This window comes from Gadus morhua, chromosome 23, assembly GCF_902167405.1.
Source record: "Gadus morhua chromosome 23, gadMor3.0, whole genome shotgun sequence".
In the NCBI taxonomy this organism is placed as follows: Eukaryota; Metazoa; Chordata; class Actinopteri; order Gadiformes; family Gadidae; genus Gadus; species Gadus morhua.
In genome coordinates this window covers 7,554,601-7,582,287 of record NC_044070.1, presented here as the reverse complement: position 1 = coordinate 7,582,287, position 27,687 = coordinate 7,554,601, and the positions used below count along the sequence as shown (strand labels likewise).

The following is a 27,687-nucleotide window of genomic DNA, read 5'->3' as shown; positions in this document are numbered from 1 at the left end:
GGCCGCTATGGTACAGATGCTAATGAGCCGACACGCGCACACGCACGGCTACGCAACCTGAGCTGGATGACGTATAGTCAATGCGACGACCACGGACATAATAAAGGCGACGAGCCTTCTTTCCCATTAAACGGTAAACATCGCGTCAAGCAGTTCAACTGTTGGTGTGTTCTCTGTGTTGCTGTCCATTGTTGCTAAAACTCTGACTGGCGGCAGACTTTATTTTGGTCCATGCAGCGGACGCTTGGTGATGACGTGTTACGACGTGATGACGTATGTACAAGAGCCTTCCGTGGCCAGGCCACAGCTGCGACGGCCAACGGCCACGGCCAGATGGCCTAGTGTGAGTGCAGGCCAGAGAACAATGGGGCCATTTGAGCACGGTTAGGTGTGAAAACGGCCAACGGCCACGGCCAGATGGCCTAGTGTGAGTGCACCCTAATACCACCTTTAACATGTAGCTAAGTGACATTCAAAATAAAGGTATATTATGAGGGACAAATAGTATTATTATTAATTATTTTTTTTAATACTTTATTTAAACATGCCAATTACAAAATATAAATACCATTTCAGGTTAAACATCTTTACAATGGGTCTTGCTCGTTGCCCGAGACAATGGCAGCCAGTCTGTCTCTTGTAACATTTCCAGGGGTCTGGTTATCTCCTAGGGGGCACGGGGAGGCCATGATGACGTCACAGGGTAGGGTTGTCCCATTTGGTAGGGGATCGGTTAGGGGTAGCAATGAGGGGTAGCAATGAGGGTTAGGGTTGAGACAGTGAGCAAAGAAACGCTACTCCTAAATTCGCCAGGACCTACTTTTAGCCCTAATATTGAAGATCCTTTGTGAATACGGCCCCAGATCTCCTCCCCATAGGGTTGGTTCATCAGTTCTGTTTTTTTTTTTAAATCGTCCACAACAAAGTCCAATATGTTAAAGGGCCTAGTATGCTTTTCTTTATTTTTTTCTCCTATTGCGCTTTACATATGTATGTGCGTGCAAATGGTTGGCAAAGCTACATTACCACAAAGTTGCCATAAAGGAGGGTAAATTAATTCAGCAAATAAGAGTTACTGCGCTGCCTAGAAACGGCTCGTTGGGAATTCCATCCGCGGCTTTCCTGTGTAGTGAGTGTAACATAATTCACCTACAGTATTTTGTAATGTGTTGTTCTTTACACTGTGTTAGGCATGTCGTTTACTGTCTTGGTGGTTCAGGGATCGCTGTCCCTTTAAGGATTACGAACGTCTCACGACGTGGAGCCCGATGCGGGATATGTTTACTTGCAGCACGTTTTGATTTCCGGTTTCCTCTCTAACTAAATAAACGAGTCGCACAGTCTGTGTGCTCAACGTGCGAAATTGTATCTTTCATTCAACGCAAATTTCCACACCGGTACGAGGTGACGAAAAGTTGTACTTTGGCTGGGAGTCAATGGCATAGATATATTATCGGAGCGCTTCATCAGATGATTCACGATCAGTAAGAAGAACTGTCTGATTTAGCTACTCTCAGCTAGTATTTGTTTAACAATGGTAAGAAGGTGTTTTTTTCGTTGTGGAGGGACATCTCCCTTGTATGCGTTGCCAAAGCCAGAGCCTTCACGTAGCCATTGGCTGGAGTTCATTTTTAACCCTATTCCCCCAACTGTACCGAACCTTTTTCTGTGTCGCCACCACTTCACTGAGGGCTGCTTCAAGAACCTGCGTTCGTTCACTAGTGGATTCGCAAAGCTGCTAACTCTGAGGATAGATGCTGTTCCAACTCTGTGTGGCCCAATGGGTGAAGATGTCTCTCAACATGTAAGTAAACTGATCATGAAAAAGTGGCTCTGTAGTGTTTTATCCAGATGCCTTTGCCATTTGTGTTTCTGTCGAGCCACGAGGGGGAGTAGTAGCAGGCTAGTCATCATTAGCGACATAGCCTCTTTAGCAAACCAGCTTCAAAACAAAGCTTTACATTGAATTGCACGCAAAGCAAGACCGTGCAATGCATATATTGGTGACCGGATTAAAGCATCAAAGAAATAAAGTGTGTAAGAGGCTTTAAAAACGACATTAAAACCACCAACGTGGTACAAATAGAAAGAAAATACATCTCATCCCCCATCAACAATGGGCGCAGCCATCTTCTTTGCGAGTTGTACAGCTCTGCTCGCTCTACTTTGATAGCGACGAGATGCTACGACCAAAAGGGGTCGTGCCTCGGTGAAATGCCGCAAGAAAGCTGGGAGATTTGCGACTTTAACGCTTCGTTAATCCAAATGGATAGCAGCATAATGTAGCTAACAATAATAACGACTAGCCAATGAGAAAAGGGAATGCTATAAGTGCTGCAAGCCAGGAAATTACGTCACGTTGTCGATAGAGCAGGTCGGGCGTACCGGTGTACCATAGAAATGGATCACAGCATTAGCTGTGTGTGAGGTGTTACTATCAGGCGGCTTAAATGGCTACAACCTGTTTCAGAGGTTAATTGTAAGTGTGTACTGTGTAAATTAATATTCGTCGTGATTTGTGTGTGATCATTTCAGCAGGACTGCAGTGCCTATTATCGCCCCTTCCAACACGTCGGATGCCAGACCGACTCGCCTCCGATTATATCGGCGGGAACCCAAACCATCACGTCTGTGGGAATACAAACTGCACGGTTCAAGTCGACATCAGTCGGCACACAGTTTTCCATGGGATCGCTAAAGACGCGCGTAAGAACCAAAGGTATGTACTTGGGATCGACCATATAGATTTTTTTTTTCATCAGCCTTAGCCGATAACCGATAACGATTTTCTTGAGCATATATTTGGAGCAGATACTAGCCTGGAAATTCAGAGATCTCGCGAGAGCACAATCTGAATTTGCTCAGCCAGTCATTCTAGGAACGAGCAATATACTCATGTATATTCTGGGCCTCCCCTGGACCAGAACATTAATCAATCACATCGAGGCATCAATATAGGTGGGCCTAAAGTGTTGCTGTTTTACCGACCCGATACGGCAAGAGTCTTAACTATTGGTTAGCTCCACTGGTTTGGATATGTCACCCCTTGTATTCTTCTGATATTTTCAAATGCATGCTTGGTGCGGCCCCTCGAGTTGGGCCTTTTTCATTACTCGTTATCGGACCCTATGGCAGGGGTCGGCAACTAAGTTTGGCCTCGGGTCATTTTTTTTTTCCAGCCAGTGGGTGGCGGGCCAGAACATATATTGCATAGTTTCCAATAACTCCCGCCCAGCCCCTCGTGACCGTGGAGTAGTAGCAGGATTTGATACATTTAAATTCAAAAAGGGTTGTGAAAGAAGAAAAAGTTCACTGTATCCGGCCCTTTACCTCTAATAGATATAGATATTTGATATTCTAAAACTTCAAATACATAAATAATATTGTATAACTTCAGAATAATCTGGCGGTCCAGATATTATTTCTTGCGGGACAGACATAATTGCCAGGTGCCAACCCCTGCCCTATTGGCTTTCTAGATGTGGGTCTGGATTTCCTGGCTAAGCCTCCCTCAATTTACATCATAAAAATGACACAATGATGATAACTAATGTTACAATGTCTCAATTTAAAAAAAAAAGAAGGAACATTTATTGAACGTTCTGAAAATCATGCCAAAAAAATAAACTGAAATCGATACCGATGCACGAAAAAACGCAAATATCGGCCGGCCTATATATTGGTCTGCAAAACAAAGACACTGAGAGTGTCTTTAGTATTTCATACTGAACTTTGTGGAAGCATCTTTTTCCTGTGTCTTGGGATGGTGTCTTTTTTTCTCTTTTCTTGGCGTACCTAGAATCTGCAGTCCAGTATTCTATGTGATGTCCCTCTCTTGCTGTCTGTTGTGTTGCTAGAATATGGGCTACACATTAATTAATTTATAAAGTATCACATTACTTTCTACTAACGATTCGATAAAAGCGTCTGCTAAATAACATCATACCGATAACCAAGTAGGATATATTTTGTTTGCAAATCTTCATCGTTACTCCAGTACCAAGGACAAAACATCCGCTAAATTATTATTTCCAGTTTCTAATACGATTTGTTTCTGTTTTTTGTAGCCATGCAGACACAGGTGTCTCCTCTCAGTGTAGACTTTGGAACAACCTCTCATTTGCCAGACTCACCGCTGACTTCTACATCAATAAAGGGCCAGGGCTGGAGACCTAGCAAGAGACCACGGCTTGAGTTGGAGGAAGAGGAGGAGAGTGACTCCTCAATTGAATCACATAAGGAGCCGCTGGACTCTACATACAACTCTGGAGACTCTGTTCTTACAGAGGAATCTGACGTCTCGTACGTTTTTAGTATTGGCCGCATTGTACTAAAAGCAGCATTGGCTAGGGATTGGTAGTATGGCTATGAGTAATTCAGTATTTCTAATAGTATTCTGCCTTATGTTTTTTTCCTTATGTTAGGTTTGAGACGCAGCCCAAACAGAATGAGGCTAAGTATATTGTCTTTGAAAGCTGCCTCAAACAGCTGTTTGAAAACTGTCCCACGTGTCAGGGAGGCTGTGACCTTCAACAGCGAAGGATCGGTACCTATGTGGCTTTCACTCAGCGATGTCTACACTGCAGCTACTTCAGACAGTGGGAGAGTCAGCCCATGGTTTTAAACACCCCCATTGCCGACCTGCAACTTTTGGCTGCTACCGACTTCACTGGGTCCTCCTTCACCCATCTACAAAAGGTAAACATTTTACCATTATGTGAAACTCACTAGCGATGGACTTTTCTTAAACACAGCTTATGTGTATGGCGTCACATTAGTGCCATAATTCACTAATGTGATAAAAGATGCATTCGGGCGTATTACATTATTCCACACGCGTAGATATTAACTGCGAGCGCGCAAATGATCTCTGCTCGCGCAAAACAGCCTCTCGCGCGCGCAAATTACCTCAGCGCGCGCAAAACCTCTCGCGAAAGATGTTTTTACGCTCTCGCTCGAATTTAATTTTGGCACTATGGGGGAGGGAACCAAGGCAGGGCGATACGTGAAACGGCCAAACGTGATTGGCCGCTTCTGAAGCGCGATATTTGATTGACAGCCCTCCTCACATTCAATTCTGAATTGTACAGTAAATGGCTGAACGTATTGTAACTCCAGATTCCATGAGTATAGGCGCAGCCTTTGAAGTGTCGGCCTCATTGTCCTTTAAATAGCTGAAGAAAAGCTGTTTATTGGGAGCAGAACGTCCGCCGGCGCCCGACTATCTGCGAAATGCGGACGTCGTTGAGGCACGCCGCACGCGGACGTTATTGAGGCCCACGCTGTTGGTGGTCGGGGATTACAAATTTTCAGTGCTACGGCTCACGCCTAGGGATAACCCAATATCGATAGCCTTAAAAGGCTGCCCCTATACTCATAGAATCTAGTTACAATAAGTAACTATCGTTTCAGCCATTAACTGTACAATTCAGAATTGAATGAGAGGAGAGCTGAGGAGGGCTGTCAATCAAATATCGCGCTTCAGAAACAGCCAATCATAGGAAAGCCCGCCCTGCCTTGGTTCCCTCCCCCATAGTGCCAAAATTAAATTCGAGCGAGAGCGTAAAAACATCTTTCGCGAGAGGTTTTGCGTGCGCTGAGGTAATTTGCGCGCGCGAGAGGCTGTTTTGCGCGCGCTGAGGTAATTTGCGCGCGCGAGAGGCTGTTTTGCGCGCGCAGAGATCATTTGCGCGCTCGCAGTTAATATCTACGCGTGTGGAATAATGTAATACGCCCGAATGCATCTTTTATCACGTTAGTGCATTATGGCACTAATGTGACGCCATATATGTGCCGTTCATGTAAAGGTGTGTGAGGCCATGCAACCGAGATATTTCAGTATGACACCTTGCGGAGGCATGCAAGGAATAACATGCAACTGTCTATTGTTCACAAGTGGAAGATGGATCAGCAGCATCATTTCCAGCAACAATTGCGCCTTCGTGGGTCAGTTGCAGTGGGAGACGAAATGAGGGCAGATTCTCAAGGTTTGTAGAAATGTGAAGGTCTGACAACTGAATTATTAGTCTGCATTCTGAATCATATGATGTCCCTTGAACATACACATACATTTAAATAGTTTCTTTCACGTGTACAAATACACGCTGTCTGCTTTTGTGCAAATAATGTATCTAAACAATTACTTTTGACTAATTACCCTCTGCAGAAGACTGCGATGACTTTGTAGACCACAGCACACAGACTCTGCATGTGGACGCCCCTGGCTCCTCCCACATGTCCAGTCACAACGGGGAGCTGCGGATCCTGAGTGTCTACGGAAAAGGGGAGGGCCCACTGGCGGTGGACGGTCATGATACCCTCGTCACCGCGTCTGAAGTCGAGGCCCTGAGCTCGCCGTCTGCGGACCACAGTGCGGCCAAGAGCCTTGAGCGCGGTGAGCTGCTGGTCCGCCACGAGGAGCTGAGTGCGCAGGTTGGAAATCATCTTCTCATTCACCATCCAAAAGAGAGGCTTCCTCTGTTACCACTCCAGCACACACCCATAGAAAGCACCAGCTTTATGATTCAAAGTGTCGTCAGTGGGGATTGACAACTATTCTGTGCAAATGTAAGAATATGTCTTGTGTGTGTTTCCTTCTCTATGTGGAAAGCAGCAGACCCCAGACACCATTGTAATCAAGGTTGAAGAGGATATTGATGGAGGCATGCCCACTGTAGGTTAGTAACACACATTGCATATATGCAAGCAAACGACCTGGATCAACTGAGAATTTACTAGATTCTACCTGCGCTAAAAAGCCTGGTCCTCTTTTGAAAAGCATCATGACCAGAGCCCTGCTAAAACACAAGGACTTATTATGCAGTTTATAGTAAAATGATTTACATCTTCTTCATGAGAGACAGGTCTCAGGAAGGCCAAGATCAGCTCTGATCCCAATTTAACAACAGTAATTGTAAAACAGATGATAGGAAATAACAGATGACCTGGGTTGTGTCTTAATGACCTCACGTTGCGGTGCTTTTTCAGCTGAAGCCTCTGTCCCTTGACCACTCTGAGGGGGACAAGGAAAAGGCATAATCAGCAAATAGAAGTTAGAAAAAATGTGTCTATACATAAATCTTCCAATACACAAGTGTGTACAACGTACATACCGTATCCCTTTCTGCAAATAATGAATTAACCCAATTACTTCCTCTGTTTTTGTATTTCTCTCTGCAGAAGACTACAATGACTTTGTAGACCACAGCACACAGACTCTGCATGTGGACGCCCCTGGCTCCTCCCACATGTCCAGTCACAACGGGGAGCTGCAGATCGTGAGTGTCTACGGAAAAGGGGAGGGCCCACTGGCGGTGGACGGTCATGATACCCTCGTCACCGCGTCTGAAGTCGAGGCCCTGAGCTCGCCGTCTGCGGACCACAGCGCGGCCAAGAGCCTTGAGCGCGGTGAGCTGCTGGTCCGCCACGAGGAGCTGAGTGCGCAGGTTAGAAATCATCTTCTCATTCACCATCCAAAAGAGAGGCTTCCTCTGTTACCACTCCAGCACACACCCATAGAAAGCACCAGCTTTATGATTCAACGTGTCGTCAGTGGGGATTGACAACTATTCTGTGCAAATGTAAGAATATGTCTTGTGTGTGTTTCCTTCTCTATGTGGAAAGCAGCAGACCCCGGACACCATTGTAATCAAGGTTGAAGAGGATATTGGTGGAGGCATGCCCACTGTAGGTTAGTAATACACATTGCATATATGCAAGCAAACGACCTGGATCAACTGAGAATTTACTAGATTCTACCTGCGCTAAAAAGCCTGGTCCTCTTTTGAAAAGCATCATGACCAGAGCCCTGCTAAAACACAAGGACTACTTGTTCAGTTTATAGCAAAATGATTTACATCTTCTTCATGAGAGACAGGTCTCAGGAAGGCCGAGATCAGCTCTGATCCCAATTTAACAACCGTAATTGTAAAACAGATGATAGGAAACAACAGATGACCTGGGTTGTGTCTTAATGACCTCACGTTGCGGTGCTTTTTCAGCTGAAGCCTCTGTCCCTTGACCACCCTGAGGGGGACAAGGAAAAGGCATAATCAGCAAATAGAAGTTAGAAAGGATGTGTCGAAATAAAATTCTTCCAATACACAAGTGTGTACAACGTACATGCTGTATCCCTTTCTGCAAATAATGAATTAATACAATCACTTTCTGTCCGTCTTTGTTTTCCTCTCTGCAGAAGACTGCGATGACTTTGGAGACCGCAGCACACAGCGCGGCACAACCTCAGAGAATCTGCATGTGGACGCCCCTGGCTCCTCCCGCATGTCCAGTCACAACGGAGAGCTGCGGATCCTGAGCGTCGACGGAAAAGGGGAGGGCCCACTGGCGGTGGACGGCCATGACACCCTCCTCACTGCGTCCGGCGAGGAGGCCTTGACTTCGCCGTCCGCGGACCACAGCGCGGCCAAGAGCCTGGACCGCGGTGAGCCGCTCGGCCACCCCGAGGACCTTATTGGGGCTCAGGGCGGCCCCAAGCGCCGGCCTCGTGTGTTGTCTGGCGAGGGTTTTCCCGACAATACCAAGATGACCATCCATATGGTTACCCACACCAGCAAGAAGCCGTACGTGTGCGACCAATGCATGAAGCACTTCAGTACAAGCTTCAACCTAAAGAAACACATGAGGACTCACTCCGGGGAGAAGCCCTACAGCTGTGACCAATGCATGACGCGCTTCGGTACAAGCTACAACCTGAAGAAACACATGAGGACTCACTCCGGGGAGAAGCCCTACAGCTGTGACCAATGCATGACACGCTTCGGTACAAGCTACAACCTAAGGATCCACATGAAGACTCACACCGGGGAGAAGCCCTACAGCTGTGACCAATGCATGAAGCGCTTCATTCAGAATTCAAGCCTGAAGATGCACATGAGGACTCACTCCGCAGAGAGGGCCTACAGGTGTGACCAATGCATGAGGCGCTTCAGTACAAGCTACAGCCTGCAGTTCCACATGAGGACTCACTCCGGGGAGAAGCCCTACAGGTGTGACCAATGCATGAAGCGCTTCAGACAGAACTCTGTCCTAAAGGACCACACGAGAACTCACTCCGGGGAGAAGCCCTTCGGGTGTGCCCAATGCATGAAGCGCTTCGGACGGAGCTCCACTCTGAAGATCCACATGAGGACTCACTCCGGGGAGAAGCCCTGCGTGTCTGCAGTGCAACGCCAGCTTCAGCGACCCTAGCAATTTGCGTGTGCACATGCTCAGGCACACAGGCAAAGGGGGGCTTGGACACGGGGCAACGTGACACTTTGATTGACAGCTCTATGTTTTATTCGTTGAAGTGACTGTAGGTTTTTTTTCATCATGATTAAAGACGCTTTCCAACTTTTGATTTGCTTTCTTGTATTATTGCTGTAAAACTTTCGTGGACACAAAATATTTGATTTAATTTTAGAGTGATCATTTATAGGGAGAAGATAAAGGCAGCAAAGTTACCAAACATACATTCATTGAGACAATGGGTGTACATGATTCTTATAGGAAACTTCACATCGTGGGTTATTAGAACAGTGATCGCCCCCTTTTTGAACAGCGTTGGTTCTGGAGGTAAATCTCCACAACACAGAAGTCAGTCGATTGCCCTCAGTATTAGACTTCAAGGCAATTTGCAATGCAAATTAAAGTATTGCAACACCTTTCAATTAGAGAGGACGGGAGATATCTCTAGGTCGAAGGAGATATAGGTCTTCCTTTAAATTGGCTACATGCAATATATAATTGTGTATTATGGTTAGGTGAGTGCTGCATGCAATGATGAATAACAAAGATGGAGGACTAGTTGCATCTTGGAGTAATGACTACAAGAGTTATTTGCTTGAAAAGGGCAGCCCCTGGGATAGGCTCTTCGTGGGTGTCTGAACACCTGGTTATTTTTTTAATTTAGAGGCCCATATCTCGACTGAGTGATAAAAAGTTTTCAAACTTGTTAGACCTTTAATTATACCTCTAACTTGGCTTTTTGCCATTTGGACCCATAATGTCCATCAGAATAGATTTTGCTGCACAGTGTACATATTGTAAAAGACACTTGTTGGTGGGTCATATGTGGTTAATACGTCAGATATGAAAGGGTAGTTAAACCCTTATTTTAGAATTTATGTCCTGGAGATTTAAAATAAATGCTGATATAAGGAAGGAAAAAGTAATATAGGGTAGTCAGTGGCGGACTCAGACTGTTTGAAGGGCAGGGGCGGAAAAATAAAAAGGGCACATTCTGCACAACATGGGGCCCAACCAGTGTGCAAAAAGATATGATGCATCATGTATGGCCCTTTCTCTCGTATTCACCACTCTAGAGGGCACTTTTTCAACCACAGTAAGGGCATTAAGAGGGCACTCATTGAGGCACGTTATTGAATTTTCTTGTTCTAGAGGGCTCATCTTCATAATTTATTGCATGAAGGGGCACCAGAGGGCACCCAATAATTTATTTCACATGTAAAGGGCAGCCAATAAGGCACTTTCTCTCGTATTCGCCACTCTTGAGGGGCACTTTTTCAATCAAGGAGGCACGGAGGGGCAGTCGCCCCACCCCCCTCCCCCTGCCCCCCTCCCCCTGAGTCCGCCACTGGGGTAGTGCTATTGCGCTCTCCACTTTTGCTGATGATATGCTGCACATTTCCCCGCTGTTGATGACTTAGGGTGCACTCACATTAGGCCATCTGGCTGTGGCCGTTGGCCGTCGCAACTGTGGCCTGGCCGCGAATTTTTTTTTTTTTTTGCAGGGTGGTAGCGGGAAACTCGTGAATATTCATGAGGGAACTGATCCCTGATTGGCTGGGACTTGTTGGCCGGGACTTGGCTCGCTGGGACTTTGTCAGAGGGCTTGTGTGAAAATCACGAACGCAAATGAATTAAACGTTGCTATAAATCAACACGAATAATTTGACACATGATACCCACTACACGGCAACTCTATAGCTACCTTTCTGTAAGTACAAACGTTAGCTCACTCGTCTAAAAGCCCCTGTGAAACTGTTATGTGTCACGGGGGCTACTGTAGTAAATCCTTTTTGTATTTATTATATTTTATAACGTTATGTATAGCGCATCGGCAAATGAATTAAACGTTGTAAATTAACACGAACCATTTTAGAAATAATGTGACACATGATACCCACCTACTATACGGCAACTCTATACTGCCCTACAAATGCAAAGTGCAGTAACTACGTATTTTGTCAAAATTGAGTTCAGACTGAAAATGGGTTTTATAACACCTTTTTTGTCTTGAGACAAAAACTATTTTTCTTCCTATAAAGGTATTAATTGAGAGTATCACCACTATTGCACCTGAAACAGGTTTGGCCGGCCAGTATGAATACTTTGAAGGCATTTTTCTCAGTTTCAATGTTGGCGTAGTTACTGCACTTTGCCTTTGTCTACCTGTAAGAGCCATTTTCCGGTTTTTCAGTTATGTTGTAATGTCTGTGTTGACCACTGAGTGGTGTTGCCGTATTGCGGGTACAGGTGTAAAGGGGACGTCATTTGGGGTACCTCTGTTGTTTGACCCCGGAAGGGCATACGGTTTTTGACCGCAAGAAATACAAAGTTGTTGTTATTTCACTGAGGATCTATGAATGTATTCCGTATTCCCATGCAATTGGTGTCATGGTGAGGAAATAAACGGGTTGTAAATCGGAGACGATCGCACGGATCAATCATTGCTTCACGTAGCTGCATAGTAGGCTACTGGAAACATCAACACAGCGCGTCAACCAGGTCACCCGGGAGTCAAACCACACGGAGCACACCCATTGGATGTGGCTCGTATACTACCTTTCTGTAAGTACAAACGTTAGCTCACTCGTCTAAAAGCCCCTGTGAAACTGTTATGTGTCACAGCCTGGGCTACTGTAGTAAATCATTTTTTTTATTTATTATATTTTATAACGTTATGTATAGCGCGTCGCAGTGCTTTCGGCAGCTGGTGATTGTTTCCAAGTTTTTTTTTTCTAATTGTTGTCCATCCATGTCTTGATATTTCCATTAAGATTCCATTCTGTTCTGTTTCTAGAAGTAGTGAGCATAATGGCAGGATTTATTAAAGCTTGCAACATTTGCCAGACACATGTCAACTTTGAGGAGATGGAGCTGCTGGAGGTTAGGTGTAGATGGATAAGAGTAAAAACCTTATGATTTCTGATATTTGTTCATAGTGGTTCTGCCACACCCCACAACCAATTACATTATAGAAAGAAGGGCCATAAAATCTGTAGGCCTATCCATAGAATATTTTCGCGTAGGGCTAAATGAATTTTAATATTGATTTTCACCTATCAATCCACCTAGGCTACTACACGGCAACTCTATAGCTACCTTTCTGTGAGTGCCAAAACAAACGTTAGCTCGTAATGCTAACTCGTCTAAAAACAACTATTGTATAACATGTGTCACACTATTGATACAATGATTTGTGTTGATTTATAACAACGTTTCATTTATTTGCGTTCGTGATTTTCACAAGCCCTCTGTTTTCACAAGCCCTCTGACAAAGTCCCAGCGAGCCAAGTCCCAACCAATGAGGGATGAGTTCCCTCATGAATATTCACGAGCTTCCCGCTACCACCCTGCAAAAAATAAACTCGCGGCCTGGCCGCGGTAGGCTCTTGTACATACGTCATCACGTCAAAACACGTCATCCCCAAGCGTCCGCTGCATGGACCATAATAAAGTCTGCCGCCAGTCAGAGTTTTAAAAACAATGGACAACAACACAGAGAACACACCAACAGTTGAACCGCTTGACGCGATGTTTACCGTTTAATGGGAAAGAAGACTCGTCCTCTTTATTATGTCCGTGGTCGTCGCATGGACTAGGCCTACATCCAGCTCAGGTTGCGTAGCCGTGCGTGTGCGCGTGTTGGCTCATTAGCATCTGTACTGTAGCGGCCCGTACCGTAGCAGCACATCTCTCCCAAGTGGCCAAATTGGCCTGGCCTGGCCAGACTGGCCACACTCACACTGGCAGATTTGAGCATGGTTAGGTGTGAAAACGGCCACGGCCAGATGGCCTAGGGTGAGTGCACCCTTATTCAAGGAATATTTTCTTATTTTCATCTTATCTCATAACTGGTGAATATGGCGGAGTTTCCTCCTTCCTAGCCAAAGTTAAAGGTGGATACACATTCTTTCAGACTGCATTTTCAACCTTCTAAACCTTCATCATACCCAAGAACCTTGTTGAATATGGAGAGCGGTTTCCTCTTTCCCAGCTAACGTTAATAGGGATACACATTCTTTCAGACTGCATTTCAACCTCCTACAAATGTTTGTAGGCCTCTCTGAAATCTACATTTGTTATTGTCATAATAATAAAGATGCTTTGTTAACATCTCAACTTTTTTTTGTAGAGAGGAAACATGTTCCTGGTGGGTGAGGCTGCCTCTGACTGAAGGAGCTGCCCAGTGCAGTCAGTGTGTTGTGCATGCTTTGGACAAGTTCCCGATCAGGCAGGATAGCCTGGCCATCATTCTACTGTCTCCCACCCCCTCCAATTGGTCAATTGGGCCTCCAAAGGGTTATCAGGTATGATTTGAAGAGTAAAAAATTCAACACAGTAGGTCATCATCTGTACATTATAGAGGGGGTTACATATTTTGGTAGAAGCATGTCCAGCCTGGAAAATTCACTCAATGGCTTTGAGTAATGAAAAGGGCTATATAAATTCAATACATTATTATCATGATAATTTTTATTATTTACCCTTTGAGGAGGTGGAATTCAGAATCCTTTACAACAATATCCTAAGGGAGGCTTACATTTGTAGTGGATTAAAGAAACAAAATGTTGTTTACAATGCTTCATTCAGTTAAATGTAAAACTTGAGTCAAGTAAATTTAATTGAGGCGAGTAATTGCATCTTGATTTTACAATATCAAATCTGAATTTGAATTGACCAAAATCCTTAAATTACAATTAAAGGATGAAGAATTCGACTCACATTGTCAAAATATGGAATGAAAAAAAAATATATATATTTGTTTTTCCCGTAGACATTCTCAATTCAGTGCAATTAATTATACAAAGGTCGACCGCACGTGTAGAAGAAGCATTGCTTTTGAGAGATGATCAAAGGGTTACTTAGCAAAACCTTCTTGATAGGTGTTGAATCAAACAAACCAAATGTGTCTAATTTATAATTAAGAGATCGTAGCGTAGTAATGTAGCTCCCTCTTCCCTTAATGCATGCGTGCTCCCGGAAACGGGGACACGCTTTATATCGAGGGCATTTACTCGGCATGACACCTGTGGATGTTCTTGACATGTAGGATGAGCATGAGAACAATTATAAAAAAAACAGCTGAAGAAATGTTGAATATGTTTTTGTTTTGCATGTCAAAGTGATGCAGAGTAGTGAAATATAAAATTGTGAAGGAGGTAGGCCTACATAAGCAGAAGTAAAGAAGCGTTCACAATGGAGTGTTTAGAATGTAAGACATGGTTAATGTTACTTTCTTTTGTCTTTTTCTTTTGAATCAACAATTTCAGAGGAACAAACACTTGCACATATTATCAGTTTTTGCTTCTCCCAGTTCTAAAGATTTGAGAATTAAATGATTACGATTTTAATTTAAATTTGTAGGCAGCAGACCGTGTAGACAATGGAGTTTGAACCCAAACCTTCAGCTGGGAGTCCACCTTCAGGACCACCAGAGCCTCCTACCCCCCATAGCTCATGCTATCAGATGGCTACACTATTCTCCAGCAACGCTGGGTCCAGAAACGTGTACGGGATTATCAGACCCAAGTTTCTGGCTTCAATCTTTGAACTTAAAAGTCCAAGCTCCCCTTTAAAGAGCTGCATGTGCTGGTGTGGAACTCTTTCAGAGAAATACTCTTCAGGGTAGTGGCCAAGGGGCACCTGTTGGGATGAACACAGGTTAAATACATGTAATAACACACACACACACACACACACACACACACACACACACACACACACACACACACACACACACACACACACACACACACACACACACACACACATTAAATATAATACTATAACAGAGCACATTAATTAATACGACATTGAATATAACACATACAGAAGATAACTTTACTCGTCATACTATAAATATGACAGGGAGTAAGCCTTAGTATACATTAACTACTTGATTAACATACTCAGGGCATTACCATAGTATAGTATACTGCAAATACTCCAGGGAATAAGTATACAGACTCAAGGAAGTAAGTATAGGTCTACTGAATACTGCAGGATGTACGGTATATTCTACACATAACAACTTACAAAATCGCTGGACTGCTTGCTGAGCAGATACATAACAGCCATGCCATTAACGGTGGCGTTGACATCAGGGAGAGTTTCCAGGAGGGAGCTTTCATCTGCAGTTCCCTTGGATGTTGGCGGGGGGCGCTGTAGGGTCGTTGGAGTGTTGGGCATCCATGAACCGTATTCAAACTAGAAATAAATCGTTATCAGTTCACATTTTTGTCAAATTTTGACAAATACTCAAAGCAAGTCGATCATAAAAAACATTAATGTCAAGAAGGGACCAAAATAATTATTCAGATAAGTGAAAAAATCAGACCTGGCCGTTGTTTACTGCAGCGTGCTGGGAAGAACCGGTGAAGATCACCATGGTGACGAATTTCACCAGCTCAGCTACAGTGTTCAATTTTTGCGGCATTCCTGAGAATTATACATTTTTATATCAAAGAAAACTTTACTTGGATTAGTGAAAATGTGTTTGGCAGTATGTCTATTCCCTGTATTATTTCTTTCAACCACCTAAGATGATCTCATTTATTTTGCTCGAAGCTCACCAGATTCCGGCCGTGAAAGGAATCCATGTACAAAGATGCCCAGAACCCAGGTCTGTAGCTCTGTGTCTCGCTGGACATCAGAGTCTTCTTTGTAGTAGTAGCCAAGCACTCCCTGAACAAACCTGTATCACACACGTAGAGTAGCAGTTCCGAAGAATTAGATGGCGGGAGCTACGGGGGGCTAGATTGTTTATTGCAGGTGCTAATACATTTTGATGCAACAAACAATGATGAATAACAAATAATCCTACACACTACAATATGATACAAATAAACCAATCAAATCACACATCAAGCAGCAACAGTCATCCTCACTTACGCAAACGTAAAATATGATTTCATAGTTGTTATAAGTCATTCTTGTGTGTGTGTGTGTGTGTGTGTGTGTGTGTGTGTGTGTGTGTGTGTGTGTGTGTGTGTGTGTGTGTGTGTGTGTGTGTTAATAAAGGCATGGCAACTATCAGGGTCGTGCGTATTATGGGGTACGAGAGTTGCAAACTCCTAAAACCTGGACACCCGGCTGGTTTTTCCAATGCTGCTCCACATTATTATTAAAAACATGTTCTTTCCTATGAATATTTTTCAACACAAAATCACAACGTTTTTTTGGAGGGGGGCTTAGTGGATGTCAGCTATATTCAGGGAGAGCTTATTTTATTGACCATTGTAGCAGCAGTGCATACATTCTCACATTTCACAACGAGACTTCAACTTCTTCTACCCTCGACCAGTTTTATGATACAGAACCTGGAGCCTGGAACCACATGCACATAGTTGATAGACAGCCAGGGGTTACACTCTTTCTCTTTAAAGGGGACATATTATGATATACACATATATTTTTTTTTTTGGGGTATAGTTTTTGGTCTCTGGTGATCCCACACGCATACAAACTTTGAAAAAAGTCTGTAGGCCTACATGATTTTTTTTGAGTGAGCTACGCATTTCTGAAAGTACCCCGCCTACAGATACCAAACGAGCGAGTCAGTTTCGGTGCCCCCTCCTACGTAGGAAGGGGGCACACTTGAATATTACCTCCCACTCCCCCACTCCCCTCCAATCAGGGCATAGCTAAGATTTTGTGGACCAGCGGACGAGCAGGTCCGGCGGGGTGAACTCGGCCCTAGCCCTGCAACTAAGCTCCGGTTGAACAATCCCTTTCTCTGCCGGACTGCCGCCAAAGCTTTGAAGTTTCTGCGGAAGTCCGGCAGCTCCGGCGGTGTACTCTGGGAGCTGAACTGGTCCGGCGGGGGTATGTCTCGGCGGCAAGTCCGGCAGCTCAGCTCCCATAGTGCAATCCCTTTCTCCATGTCGCGGTTCATGGACTTCAGAGAGTCGGGGCCAAGTTCCTTTCCCCCAATTCCTCTCACCCATGGCCAAGATATCCCTCACTACGAGGCTTTCCTTGTTGTGGAAGTGCCAGAGAGATTTTGGCAGTGAAATAAGATATAATATCATATAAATACCCATACATAATACTATTATTATATTATATAAATATAGAGCTCCAGGAGTTCGCAAACGGCAACAATCCCTTCTCCATGCTGGGGTTCAGTCTGACAGCTCATTGTTCAACGGGCAGCAGCTAATTTGCATTAAAGCAGGTGTGATGTTCAGCGCTAACAATTCATCATAGGCTATTATTGTACAGTAAACGTAGTACACTGGTTTATGTCTATAGTTTGACTGCTTTTATGTTCTGTAAGTGTTTCTATTACCTGTTGATGATGTCCCACATCTGGAAGCCATCCTCTCTGTAGTAGAAGTCGGGCACAGACTCCAGCCCTCTCTCCTTGATGTCATCCCGAATGCAGAGCGAGGTGTAGGTCATAGATGATGTGGCTCGTTGCAGGATTTTTTGCAAAGCCTCTCCACCAGAAGAGGTGATCTTGGGAAGCAATCACATTGTTACACTAACCATCAGGGTGGAAAGGATGACCAATAAATGCTACAATATCATAAACACATGCCCATTTTTCATAAAGTTATATGAAATAAGGCATATGCTATCGCTTCATTAAAGGGGTTCTGCCATGCCTGGCTAGTTCCTAACATAAGAGAGTAGGCTTCTACTGTTTCCTACCCCGTGTTGTGAAAATAATTTAGGTCTGCAACATGAAATATTTCCATGAAAAATTATTCTGAAAGTTGGACCATTGATCATTATTGGTCAGGTATTTGTATTCTCCTTTGGTTAGAATCAGAAAAATAACATCAATGGTCCAACTATTTAGACATAGTTACTGCAGACCCCAATCTTTGTCTCAGAAGGCATGAAGCAGTTTTCTCTTATACAAGTAAAAAGCAGAATGTGACGGTTCCTGTTTGAGGCAACAACATGTGTAGATATGGTCTGCTCCCTACCGTATTGAAAATTCCACTCTCAGATATGAGTAGGTTCCGGGCTAGGGCGTTTATCTGGAGGGTGTAGCGAGTGTGTGGAACCAGGAGCTAGCCACAAAAAGGAAAAGCAAAATATTTTTTATTCAGATGTATCATATTGAAAGGTTTCCTATAATGCTCTGTTAATTAATATTTTAGATGGAGAGTTTATGATATAATGCAGAAGAACGGTCACCTTGTACAGTGGATGCACCATGGGCAGGTTACCCAGGAGTGAGACAGAAAAGACTTCTGCCAGAAGATGAGTGCGGAGCAAGTGGGAGTTAAGCTGGTGGTCCTGGAAATCTGCACTTCTGACAAACATCTTGGCCAACAACCAGTCGTACTCTGAGTCGGTAGGAAAGAAGATGGGGTTGTCCTCTGATGGTTCCTGCTTCAACTATAGAAAAGACACAGAGCTCACAGAATGAATTGGAAAAATCACTTTGATTTATATTGGGATTTCCTAAAAGTTTCCATGCAGTTACATAGTTATTTCATAAAGTTTCCATACATCAGCCATAATTTGGGGATGGAATGAAGTGTTAATATCAACCCTTACCTGGATAGCTATGGGCATCAGCTGATCCTCAGGGGTTTTGTGGAGCAGGACGAGGGGGGCCATCAGGTACTGCTGCTTGCCATTAACCTTGTTGGCTTTCAGTCCATCCAAGAGTTTGTAGTCACAGAGGAATATGTTTCCGCTCTGTTTGAATATGAGATAACATGTTTCAAATTACTAGGGTGTCTTTGAAATACATTTTACAACAATGGTGTTCCTGCAAACCCAGGCTTCTATGACAGTTCTATTTATTTTTGCTACTAACTATTGTAACTACTATTGGTTAGTTGAAAATAATAATAACAGCTTCTTCTGAAACTGATAATTGTGTTAATTTACAGAAGCACCTTAGTGAAATAATCTAAAACAACCTAATTATAAGCCGTTTTCAGACATGTCTCTGCATTTTCACCGTATTTGTATATCAGGAGACTCGACCCTGAAGGTGATTCACACTTGATGCTTTATTTGCGGACATCGATGTTGTTGCGGCATCAGTAGAATCAACGGGAGGTTTAGGGTGTGGGCTTGCAAGGGGCGGAATATGACGTAGGGTCTAAGTTTGAAAGAGGCGGGATAAGTACGCCGCTGTCACTCTAGTTTGTTTTGGTTTGACCACAGTCAGACAGCATGGAGGAAGAACGGCCAGAACTCATCGCGATCGTCTTAAAAGTTGCTGCAACGATGCATCAAATATTCTGTTCCATCCACAACATCCGAAGCATCGATCAAGAAAGAATGGAGCATGAGTTAGAGACAAATAGAAGAAACAACAAAGAAGAAAGGTGTCGCGAACGACTGCGTTACTGGAGAAAGAGAGCGTATTTTTTCGCTTAATTTCACATATAACAAACACGGGGAAAAATGTAGTTGATATCTGTGTTTAATGGAGAAAACAGGGAGTGGAAGGCCGGGACCCTATAATGTTCAGCTAACTGTCGAACATTATAGAAAAATAAGAAAATAAAAATAAATTATATATGCGTGCAGCTGTGAACTCATATGGTAATTTATGTATGATGTGCACTTTAAGGGTTAGGATAAGACCTATCTTTTAGCGTTCAACACAAATAACTCTGGAAAGCTTCCCCATTGAAATCAAGAGTTCTCGTGAGAGCACAATTTGAATTTGCTCAGGAAGTCACCCTGGGCCCCGATTCCCCTGGATCCGAACATTAACCAATCACATCGGTGTATCTGATATTGTTTGAAACGGCTTTGGCCACTACGATAGAAGAGTTAGACTTGGCTTTTCCCCTTAAAGAGGAACAAAAGACGGCACTCAAAGATTTTCCTTTGCAAGAAGGACGTTTTTCTATTTTACCGACCCGATACGGCAAGAGTCTAATCTATCGGTTGGCTCCGCTGGTAGCTTAGCGTATGGGGCTCTGGATACGTCACCCCTTGTATTGTTCTGATTGGTCGCATTGTTATCCAATTGCGTGCAGCCATATTTTCAAATGCATGCTTGGTGCCGCCCATCGAGTTGGGCTATTTGCATTACTCGTTGCCAGACATGGGTCTGTGGGTCTGGATGTTCAGGATACTGAAAAGCAGTGACAACATTTAAATATTTTTTAACCATTCAGCAAACAAAAGGCAACACACTGACTGTCATTTAGGGTGCTACTCAATGACATGCAAATGCAGACCGAGTCGTTATCAACACGCCGACTCAATTGGTTTGAGAAATACAGACTATCTACACCCCATTAACATATAAGATCATTTACATTTCCTACAAAGAAACATTTTCAGGAGATTTTCAGGCTACATATGTCAGCATATGTTGTTCACACATACGACCCATCAGGAGAATAGCAAGAGAATATCAGGATTTACCCGCATGCGTGAAAGCAGCCATAGTGAAATAAAGCACAGGCTTGTGTGGGGGAGGGGGAGAGGGAGAAGGTGGGGTGCGAGGGCAAGATTGCGGATTGTACATTGGCTACCTGACGTGAGAGTTGAAGATGTTGTTTTATTCTTAACCAGAAAAATACGTCATTGAGAGTACAAATCTCATTTTCAAGTGTCCTGATCAAGACAGGCAGCAGTAGCCTACAGTAACACATAGCCTACACACAAAACATTATTCCAATAAAAAGGGGGCAGGGGGGACATCAGTATCGCAAGACCGAATGGTTGGCTCAAGGAGAAGAGTAATATTACATTTTAGCAAAAAAGGGTCAAGACATTTCGGGAGGCTCAAGGCAGAGAGTACAATTGTAGTCTTGTGGTGGACTCTATAGACGTAATTCACCATACTGTGTTATTGACATGTTGCCATTATGTGTTATGCAATGGTGTCTTGTTAAGATTGCGCATTTTTTTGTTGATATCCCAGTCGGCGCAATGTTTTGTTTTTTAATTGTCTCTTCACTTCTGCATCGCAATTTCTACACTCGATAGACAACGTCTTAGCTTGGAAAGTGTGTAGACGGCGGGGCCGTTATCTTGATTGTCTTGCAACTCCGGTGTCCGTGTGTGTGTGTGCGGTGTGTGCGCGTCCGATTTTGTGTGAAGTGTGTGTGTGTGCATGCGGTGTGTGTTAGTGAGTGTGTGCGCGCTGTGTGTGTGAGCTGCGGGCTGCTTGGCACATACGCACTGGACCAGGCGTGGAGGGGCAACTTGACGAATAGGTCTGCTAGTAGTATGATTATATAAAATAAAATAAAAATGTAACGCTTTACATTAAAGTGTAAATCCGGCAAGGACCCTTAACTCCAAACCAGGGTCTTTGTTTTGGCTTGTATACCCATCAAATAAGCCCTTCAGATACTATTATCATTGAAAATCGAGTATAGTGTTTTCCCGGTGCAATGTTTGGCTTCTATGTTATTGGTTATGGGCTCAAAATGGCACCAAACCTCTGTAGTAGCATGACTAGGGTCCCTACACATAAAACCAACCGTCAACAGCTGAGTTAGCGTACCGGAAGTTTATTTAAAAAAATACTGTTTTCCAAGTCACCTTAACTCCAAGTCGGTAGGTCAATGTTTCCACATGGACCTAGTCCACACAAGTCGATTACCGGCTACCAACAAATTGACCTTAACAATCTCCCCTCTTGATACTTGGCTGTTTTAAATTTGTTGGCGCTCCTATTATATTATTTAAGGTAGCCGGTTATCAACTTGTGTGGACTTCCTGGAAACAAAGGCACAGACTTGGAAAACTGTATTTTTTAATAAACTCCCGGTACGCTAACTAAGTTGTTGTTTTATGTGTAGGGAGGGACCCTAGTTATAATACTGCAGAGGTTTGGTGCTATTTTGAGCAATATTAGTGGTTAAAAAATGCTGATTCGGAAGTGTTCGCTGTGCCCCTGTTTTATAACATGGAAGCCATTTGGGCTGTTAAATTGCTCCGAGCAAGCTCTATACTCGAATATCTATGAAAAAAATTGGAGGGCTTATTTTATGGGTCTTCATGCCGAAAAAGACTTTGCAGATTTTCGCCGGAATTACACTTTAACCTTCTAACTTTTCAAGTACATGTTACATTGTTTATTGTTTTACATTGGTTATTCACAATGGAATAATGGTACTATAACAGCACACTATAACAGCACACTATAATTTAAAGTTGGACCAACAAACGGCAACAAAAACCAAGATCGACTGTCGGATTACATTTTGTGTTGCCCAACATGCCCACATTCTATAGTTGTGTGTTGGAGCTTGTTGAGGCCGTGTGCTGTGCAAGCAACAATGCATGTTGAGTCCTTCAAAGATCGACATTCAGGGGAATCACACACCTGCATTTCTTTTGTTAGGCTCCTCCCACCGCGGAGGAACACCATTTGATCGGTGACTTGAAAGTTTTCCGGCAACACCGAACAACGACGGATCACCATTGGGTTGACACCGTTTAGAAACTGGTAGCCAAATAGAGAATCCTTCTTCCAGTTCTGCTGAACGTATTCTACAAACAGAAGGCATGGTGTGAATGCATTTACAGAGGCTTAGAACACATTTATTTAAAACATTATTTTAATAAAGCTGAACTAGGTACCATTTCAGGGTTGTAATGAGAGAGGGGGCCAAAACTAGTAATATTTTAATGTAAACATCTACCCCACCCTACTTCCCTCTATGCTCTTTACCTCCATACGCTAAGAGGGGTTAGCATAGCTGGTAGCGCTCTAAAATCTAAATAGTCTCACACCGAGACAGGCGGGCTTGTATCATCTCTTTGACTCACACATCGATTTGTATTATAATTCTTGTTTAAAGTCAGAAACGACAGAGGGCATTATATTGTTTTTACCAATAGTCAATTGGCATTAACTATGCTCTTTTCTGTTCCGCCGTGTTTCTTTAAAAAAATGAGTGACCTTTCAAACCCCAACGTTAAACCCATACGTTTATAAGTCACAAAATAAAGTCCACAAAATTGTATTATCATTTCTCAATGTTTACAGAATCACAATCGAATTGGCACTCAAACGGTTACCATCCTACCTACAGAGCCTTCAATATCTAAAGTAAAACCCCTACATGAGCCATCAACTTAACGTGAATCAGTCTATACCAGACAGTGCAGTTTGTTTGTGGCGGAAGACTTTGCCGATGGCATCAATGCTCGTCCACTTTTCTTTACGGGCCGCTAGTCCGTCGAGTTTCAGCTCTATCAGCCTGGACTGAGAAAACACAAAAGCCTTAAGCATAGTACCACACTTATTGATTAAGTGTTGCACATTCTTTGTGTCAACCACAACATAATTAATCTAAAACAACAATAATTATAATAAGCAATAATACAACAAAAGGACAACAAAAAACTATACCCTTGTATAGCAGTGAATCCAAACTCGGCTTGTTTAGTGTAGGAGAACTGGACCTCGTCAGGCAGACCATGAAAAAAGTCAATCTTCATACAGTGAGGAATTCCCTCTGCATAAATGCTCCAGCTAGGGAAAATATTATTGTGTTATATATATATATATATATATATATATATATATATATATATATATTATATACTCTACAAGTACAACAAGTTAATGATAACAATTCAGTACTATCAATACTAGCAAAGTTAACCTATGGTATGGTGAGGCCTCCACACACCAAAGCTAGTCCAAAGCTTGGAGCTAGTCCGATCCAGAATCAGATTGTAAAAAATGACTGCTTCTGTCACTCTTTTACAGTTAGCAGGGCTACATTGCTGTCAAGGCGTTTGCAAGCTATATTATCTTAAAACAGATTAGTGGGGTGTAGTCACAACTTTTGAAGTTATCTGGAAACCCATTACTGACAGTTACAATTAACATGGGCACTAACACGTGTACAACCCCCATTTGGCCATTTGACTCCATATTAATTCATTTCCGATCTCCTGCTGTGCTACCAAAGTGTCTTGTGATCTTGGTTTGCTGCTTTGTGAGCGGATCTCATATCATCTCTACATTAGGCCCACTGACTGCAACAAACAAATTGCATGAAGTTCAAGGTAAGTGATCAAACTTCATTGCGTAAGGAATAGGGCTGTAACGATACGCGTATCAAACCGAAAATCGCGATACTCAAAGCCACGAACCTGTCTCGCGGTGTGAGAAGGCAGAAGCGCGATACGCCTTTTCTAACTCTGCGGTCAAATTTTCCGATTGAAATTTGCTAATAATTTGTCTAAATAATAGTCTGCTGACAGCGCCCCCTCCTATCGATGCCGTAAGTATGCGAGTGCAATCCTCCGTGGCTACGGAGGATCGCATTTCTCCACAGCCGTCGAAGTGCTCATATGCGATATGAACGACATTTATCCAGAGGGGGCCTGTGTGATCCTGTCTCTAGTGTTTTGTGTGATTTGACTGGCAGTTTGTCTGCTTATAGGTCGGAATGAAGCGGCCACCGATTATTGACAGGATGGGTACTTTATTCTACCGGACTCGTTCGCTTCTTCACTAGACACACGCGCTACCGCTCGCTCTCCTCGCTCGTCCACTCACTCGCTGACGTCACTCACACACGCATACGCACATTGCCATTCTGGCGCACACACATATGCTACTCGTAACGCCTCGTTATTGCGACGTTCATGACATTCAGGTTTTTCTCCATCTATTGAAAGTTAGGCTATTAAACATGTTGCATTCTATACGGCCTGATTATGTCATTATTTAAGCTACATAGCCTAATAAGCAGTGCTAATAAGGATATTTGACTAAACCAACCAAACAGTTGAAAAAAGCATCCTCCCACACGTTATTTCTTTATTCATTTAGCTATACTTTAATAGTATTCTTTCTGTTCAAATCTGTTCAGTGTTCCAAATTATTTGTTATTAAATGTTACATTAAGTTAATTGGTATATAAGTGTTGTTTAAATAAAATGCTTTTTAAATTTCAAAAAATCGTGGGATGTATCGAACCGTGGGTCAAAAATCGTGATACAAACCGAATCGTGAGTTTGTGTATCGTTACAGCCCTAGTAAGGACGCAATTATACAGCAATTGAAAATAAGCGCGTGAATTGTGCTATTACAAATCCATTATGACTATATATATTACATACCGATACTGTTTCTTTCTCTGTTTTAACTCTTCCGTTCTGCTTTGGCTCGCAAGAGGATGGCTGTCATCAAACACTAAACAAGCTGTAGTAAAAGATAAAAACACCATACAAGGTACAATATGCACCAAAAAAAAGTTGAGGCGTTAGGCAGCAGCGAGCAATATCTTTGCTTTTTTTTTAAATGAATTCAGTAAGCCATTCTTTTTTAAGGTAGGGGTTAAGGTAAGCACAAGGTAATTTCCATGTACCTGTGGCCTCTCTGAACTGATGAACTTCATCGTCAGTGATCCAGCGATGGATGGGGAAGTGGAAGGTCTCTCCTTCAGGGGACTTGAGCTCCACCTTGGCAGGGAACCAGGAGTCTTGTGGTGGCAGAAGACCAGTTTTTTTTTCCAGCTCAATCAGTACCAGTTTGCCAATGGAGTTGTTGTGATCCACCTTAACTTTAAAAACCTACAGGTAGACAGGACGAGAGAGAAGTGTGATATAGAAGCTTGCTATAAGTTCTAAACATTTACCTTGACAATAATTAAATGAAGTCAAACAAGCAAGTTGACAATATTTGTACTGAAATGTATTTAAAATGTAAAACTTACAGATTCAGGGTATGAGCCACGAGAGAGGGCTTTGCGTTGGCTCTCCCCATCTGTCCCCACTAATTTAATGTAGATACGATCCCAAGTTTTTGCTAAGAGACGGTCTTCAGTCGTTAAGACCCCTTTGTATTCAGGCATCTTTCCTCTGTAGTGTTAATGTTGGAGTGGTCCAATCAGATGAATAATATTAACATGAGATAGAATGCCAGTCTTACCTTGTTATGCAGCCCTCTAAAGTGATGCTTGGTGTAGTTTTTCCTTCCTTTTATACTCTTATTTCAATGTCACCCCACCTGATATAACACACCTACAGGTTCATAAGGAAATAAATAGGGACCACTACTAGATAGGAGATTCTCCCTGAGTCATAATTGCCCTCTAACAGTAATTATTACACCTGGGATTCGCTGTAAAAGGGAAGCGCCTTGGATAGGTGGTGCGTGGGCAGTGAATACCTTGTCTGACCGTTCGTTAGATATTCACAATGTATCTCTGGATACCTATTGTTATTGTGTTTATAATTTTTATTTGGACGGCCCATATCTTGATCTCTGAGTTTTCAAATTTCTTCAACCTTTTAGTATCCCTCTAACATAGGCCTAAAAAAAGTTTGGTCCCAAAATTACCTTAGGGGGCACATCCAGTCTTCGATAAACGCTCGTAATTGCCATCCCGATGGATCTCCTTTTTTTCAATTGGGACCCATAATGTCAGGATACATTTAGCTATAGGCCTACAGTGAACATTTAGTGAAAACCTAAAAAAAATCTTAAAAGTCCAAATGACCCAAAATGTCATAGACACGATCTATGGACATTCCTTATTAAAGAACGATTCGGAATTTAAAAAAATAGACAAGTCCATGTACTACTGATGAATTAGATGGTCTGTCCTCTGTGAAACTCCTTAAACTCATCTGTGATGTTCCCATTCTGTGGTAACCCCTTAAAGCGAAATGCTGGGCTAACCTTTTTTCTGACTTGTGGCTGTTGTTGAAGCTTTGCTAGCCGAGCAAACAAAATGCCAAGCTTTGACCTTTGATGGCAACTGGAATAATACTAAACTGGAGGAGAAAAAAAAAAAAACTATATATGAATTTGCGGTTTCTCTCTTACTGCTTTGAAATTGAGTAATAATATGCAGAATAGGTTCATGCATTTCATTAGAGATGGTTGAGTTTAGGTTTTAGGTTAGCCATGGTTAGGCTTCGGTACTTTATGTCATCAATGGTAAAGTTTAGGTATCATGCTAGAGATGGTAAGAGGTTAGAGATAGTTCGGTTTAGGTATTAGGTTACAGATGTTAAAGTTTAGGTATTATGGTGCGTTCACTCTCCTGGTGATAACGAGACGGCTCGTCAGTGATGACGCGCATGTTTATGCGTATTTCCGACAGCGACCGTTCATGTGCACTCCGCTCGGAATCTAGAAGTTCTTCTTCGTCAGCGGTATCCCACCAAGAGGATTACCGCCACCATCTGTTTGGCGTGGAACATAGGTTCTGACTGATTGTCGGGGATCATGGAAGCTGCAAGAAATATATTGTTTGTTGAGAAGCACATACAGTACTGCCACTGTATGGAGGGCTACACTTGCCCTTATCTACAGCTGGTTTACCAGTACACAACCTTTAAAATTGAGCAAAGTCGATGGAAACAGACGGTTACAACGTCAATCAATAGTAAAGTGTAGACATGGCAAACAATGTGTGATATGATGGTTGATTCTTTTATATTGAGTCAAACTTTCTCACCGTTCAAAACTTTTGCGTTGAGGTCCGACATGGTCATGCGCATCACTAGTAAACAATGAGT

General features: G+C 43.0%; 2 protein-coding genes across 9 annotated transcripts in view; one reads left to right on the top strand and one right to left on the bottom strand.

The window, feature by feature from the left end:
• LOC115537317 (zinc finger and SCAN domain-containing protein 2) overlaps positions 1–9,356 on the top strand; it is a 28,186-nt gene extending 18,830 nt beyond the window's left edge. The window contains exons 1-10 of one of the 8 annotated variants that reach the window (XM_030349147.1): positions 1,257–1,804; positions 2,536–2,719; positions 4,068–4,302; positions 4,425–4,698; positions 5,897–5,987; positions 6,167–6,432; positions 6,611–6,677; positions 7,180–7,445; positions 7,624–7,686; positions 8,195–8,702. In XM_030349147.1, coding sequence (XP_030205007.1) covers positions 1,535–1,804; positions 2,536–2,719; positions 4,068–4,302; positions 4,425–4,698; positions 5,897–5,987; positions 6,167–6,432; positions 6,611–6,677; positions 7,180–7,445; positions 7,624–7,686; positions 8,195–8,314 — 1,836 coding nt within the window. In that variant the 5' untranslated portion in view covers positions 1,257–1,534 and the 3' untranslated portion in view covers positions 8,315–8,702. Of the gene's footprint in view, positions 1–1,256; positions 1,805–2,535; positions 2,720–4,067; positions 4,303–4,424; positions 4,699–5,896; positions 5,988–6,166; positions 6,433–6,610; positions 6,678–7,179; positions 7,446–7,623; positions 7,691–8,194 lie in introns of those variants that run through there. The other 7 variants (XM_030349149.1, XM_030349143.1, XM_030349141.1 and 4 more) reach the window with 7 other exon arrangements.
• Positions 9,357–13,697: 4,341 nt separating this feature from the next.
• On the bottom strand, positions 13,698–26,112 carry LOC115537653 (arachidonate 15-lipoxygenase B). The gene is made up of 14 exons (XM_030349698.1): positions 25,875–26,112; positions 25,527–25,731; positions 25,279–25,360; positions 23,552–23,674; positions 23,296–23,399; positions 22,520–22,686; positions 18,763–18,906; positions 18,397–18,600; positions 18,183–18,269; positions 17,537–17,706; positions 15,819–15,940; positions 15,584–15,684; positions 15,283–15,453; positions 13,698–14,889 (listed from the first exon to the last, which is right to left on the bottom strand). Exons 1-14 carry the CDS (start codon positions 26,010–26,012, stop codon positions 14,710–14,712), a joined length of 1,998 nt encoding a protein of 665 aa, XP_030205558.1. The 5' UTR covers positions 26,013–26,112; the 3' UTR covers positions 13,698–14,709.
• Between the last annotated feature and the right edge of the window lie 1,575 nt (positions 26,113–27,687).

Bases quoted from the DNA above. Each gene is read 5' to 3' on its own strand.
- LOC115537653 (XM_030349698.1), bottom strand. From the start codon at position 26,012: ATGCCTGAATACAAAGGGGTCTTAACGACTGAAGACCGTCTCTTAGCA. The intron at 23,675-25,278 runs GTATGTAATATA...TATTTTCCCTAG, and splicing joins CAGAGAAAGAAACAGTATCG to CTGGAGCATTTATGCAGAGG. The intron at 23,400-23,551 runs GTATAGTTTTTT...TTCTCAGTCCAG, and splicing joins GGATTCACTGCTATACAAGG to GCTGATAGAGCTGAAACTCG.